Below are 3,536 nucleotides of genomic sequence, written 5' to 3'. Positions count from 1 at the left end.
ACGGAAAAAAAAAAAAAAAAAAAAAAAAAAAAAAAAAAAGCGGAACCACCCCTAGGCCGGACCGGATTTATCTATAAGCGGGCGGGTTTCCGGTTTCATGTTTTTTGTAAATTCCGGGTAAAAACCGGATCAGACCTGTCCAAGAAACTTTTGATTTTTGTTCAAAATAATATCTGCTAAAAGGCATGTATCATTTTTTTTTTTTAATCTTCGATGTTCCTTAGGTAAAACAACAACAAAAAATCAATATATCTTCCTTCTTCTTTGGTGGTAATCGACGGTAGTAAATGCTATTTTCATATTTTGTAGTACAGGTATTTTCATATTTTGCAAGCATTGCGTTAATTACACTTTGGTCAAAAAGTATTTCGCTTAAAAAAAAAAAAAATTAGCAGTACCCATCTAAAGTATTGGCGATTATTCTATTACATATAGATATAAAAAATATATATATCATTATATCTCATATGTCTTTTCCTGATTTGGTTTAGCCGACGAAGGAAACTTACGAGTTATGACTTATGAGTTATGACACTAATTCTTTGAATTAGTACTTAATGACGGAAAGTGCTTAAGATACCATTTGAATATTTCCTATGCACTTATACCAAAAGGAGGCGTTTAGAAAGTCTCCTTTTCAAACGAGAACCAATCAACGCTGCAGTCAATAGTCAACGCATAAATCTCTTCTTCTTCTTCTTCATGCAGCGTTTTCTCTACGGAGAACCAACTTCAACTAGAAATAACCTCCATAGATTCTCACAAAAAAACAGAAAAAAAAAAAAGGTCTTATTTCTTCAATAATGGAATTTTTTAATCTTCTTGCAGCAATCTTCTTCTGTTTTCTTTGTTTTCAATCGGATGTTTCCTTCTCCGACATCGTCGCCGACAGAATGGCACTCACCAGATTCCGATCCGCCGTACGCGGCAACACACTCCGGTGGAACATTTCCAACCCGTCCCCGTGTTTATGGAAAGGAGTCACATGCGACAACTCCAGCAATCGTGTCACCGCCGTTCGCCTCCCAGGTTCCCGGCTCTCTGGACAGATCCCACTCAACTCCATCGGGAACTTAACCCAACTTCAAACACTCAGCCTCCGTGGAAACCTCCTCTCCGGCGAAATCCCGCAAGACCTGGAGTTTTGCTCTGAGCTCGATATGCTTAACCTGCAAAACAACCGATTTTCTGGTGAAATTCCGGTGACCCTTTTTAGGCTCTCTAATCTAACCCAATTAGACATCTCGGGCAACAATTTTTCTGGAGAAATATCGCCCAATTTCAGCAATTTAACAAGACTGACACTTCTTCTTCTACAAAACAACCAATTCACCGGGCAAATTCCGGATATCAACACTTCCTTAACACAATTCAACGTCTCTATGAATAGACTCAACGGTAGTATCCCCACCCGCCTAGCCAATTTTCCGATCGACTCATTCACAGGCAACGATTTATGCGGCAGTCCTCTAAGTTCTTGCCCAAATGAAGGCAAAAGCAACAAACTTTCCGGCGGAGCAATCGCCGGAATCGTAATCGGATCAATTCTGGGGTCAATTTTGATCATCGCAGCGATTTTCTATCTGTGTAGAAACTTTATCGGATCAAGAAGTTCAACGCGAGCTGTTCAAGATGCGGCGTCAACAGTACCACCATCACCGGTGAAGCCACCGGAATACGCCGTCCGGAGTCCTGATCATATCATGGTCGGTGAAAACACCGGGTCAGATGAAGGGTATTCGAGTCGTGTAGAAAATAAGGATGAATTAGTGTTCTTTGGACATGGTGGTTTCTTTCTGGATGATCTGTTGAGAGCTTCGGCAGAGGTGTTGGGGAAAGGGACTATAGGTACAACTTATAAAGCGTACTTAGATCATAGTGGTGAAGTGATTGTGAAGAGGCTCAAGAATGTGTGTGTTTCTAAAAGGGAGTTCACCAAGAGAATTGTGTGCATTGGAGAGTTGTACCATGAGAATCTTTTGCCTGTTAGAGGTTACTATTTTGGGAAAGAAGAAAAACTTATTGTTTTTGACCCGAAGCCCATGGGGAGCTTGTCTTCATATTTAAATGGTAAGTATTCACTCTCTTGTTACAAATTTAGTTCACATATTCAATGGTTTGAAGTTGTACCATTCTACTTTGCACCTATACTTTGTTTTATTGATGAATATGGGTGTTTTTACAAATTTTGAAATAGTGAATGATTCAAGATTTTTTACAATTTCAGGAAATCAAGAGGCAAGATCTCTATTGACATTTGAGGTTAGAAGTAGGATTGCTTTTCAAGTTGCTAGTGGCCTTGAACACCTCCATTCTCACAATCTTCAACATGGCAACATCAAATCAAACAACATTCTACTTACCGAAGAGTTTCAAGCCTTGATATCTGAATCAGGGTTGATCCAACTTGTGTCATCTCCAACCACTGGGTTATCTGGATATCGTGCACCTGAGTTGATTGACACGCGTATAGCATCTAAAGATACTGATGTTTATAGTTTTGGGATACTGATTCTTGAATTGCTAACGGGTAAGGATCCTACCATTTTGTTGAATGAGGAAGGGATTGATCTTCCCACGTGGGTTCAATCCGTGGACGAAGGAAAGTGGAAGAGTGATGTTATCGATTTGAATTTGGGAAATGAATCGACCAATGAAGAGAAGATTATGAAATTATTGCATCTTGGCATTCGTTGTGCTTCTAAGGTACCACGTAGGCGAGGTTCTATAATGGAAGTTGCAGGACAAATCAAGAAAATATGCGTGATTTGAAGGTTTTTATAAACTTTGGAATCTTGATGTAAATTAGTAAATGAGAAAAGAAAACAATTGATATTTTTTGTGGATTGAATGTAAAGAAGAAATTTTGATTGATCCAAACTTGCATTAATTTCATTATATATTCATAATTTCTTATATATTCATAACTGTGGTGCACAATTTGTGAATCCGGTGGCTATGAAACTAATTGCTTTAATTGCAATATTATCCACGCGAAATATAAGTATTGGTATTTTTGGGTATTTTTGTCTTGGTTGGGTCATTTTATTTAGTTTAGTTTTTCATTTTCTTGGTTTTTAGGCTTTTAGCTTTTATTTTATGACTAAGGGCGTGTTTGGCACGAAGATTTTCGAAGCGTTTGAGAGCTTCTAGCTTTTAGCTTTTGATAAAACGCTCTAATTTAAACAAAAAACTTTGTATGGCAGTACGAACGTTTAACTTTTAGTTTTACCAAAACGTTCCGATTCTAAAAGCTACTTCATGTAACGTTTAACAAAACGCTCCTGAGCTTTTGAAATCAATTTACATAATTACCCTTAAATATATATTTATATATTTATTTATTTTTAATCAATCATCCTTTTATGTAATTTTATATATTTCAAAAGCTTCCAGCTACTTTTGTAAAACATTGATAAAATAAATAAAAGCTATAGTTTCCCGCTACCAGCTACCTGCTACATGCTATCAGCTACCCGCTACCAGCTAACAGCTACTTTTGCCAAATACATCCTTAACTAAAACAATAATTGATA

At 37.3% G+C, this 3,536-nt stretch overlaps 1 protein-coding gene across 1 annotated transcript; it reads left to right on the top strand.

The window, feature by feature from the left end:
* The first annotated feature begins 534 nt into the window (after positions 1 to 534).
* Positions 535 to 2,874, top strand: LOC145010481 (putative inactive receptor kinase At1g48480). Its single transcript, XM_078969017.1, has 2 exons — positions 535 to 2,070; positions 2,228 to 2,874. The coding sequence occupies exons 1-2, from the start codon at positions 804 to 806 to the stop codon at positions 2,770 to 2,772; spliced, it is 1,812 nt and encodes a 603-aa protein (XP_078825143.1). The 5' UTR covers positions 535 to 803; the 3' UTR covers positions 2,773 to 2,874.
* Positions 2,875 to 3,536: the final 662 nt, after the last annotated feature.

Source organism: Lactuca saligna, chromosome 8, assembly GCF_052625555.1.
Source record: "Lactuca saligna cultivar CGN05327 chromosome 8, ASM5262555v1, whole genome shotgun sequence".
NCBI lineage: Eukaryota > Viridiplantae > Streptophyta > Magnoliopsida > Asterales > Asteraceae > Lactuca > Lactuca saligna.
The sequence above is the reverse complement of the archived record's forward strand: the minus strand, read 5'-3'. Positions and strand labels throughout refer to the sequence as shown.

What these genes read in the sequence shown, in the direction of transcription:
- LOC145010481 (XM_078969017.1), top strand. Translation starts at nt 804, where the DNA reads ATGGAATTTTTTAATCTTCTTGCAGCAATCTTCTTCTGTTTTCTTTGT. An exon ending in CTTGTCTTCATATTTAAATG is followed by an intron (nt 2,071 to 2,227) that starts GTAAGTATTCAC and finishes TTACAATTTCAG; the next exon opens with GAAATCAAGAGGCAAGATCT.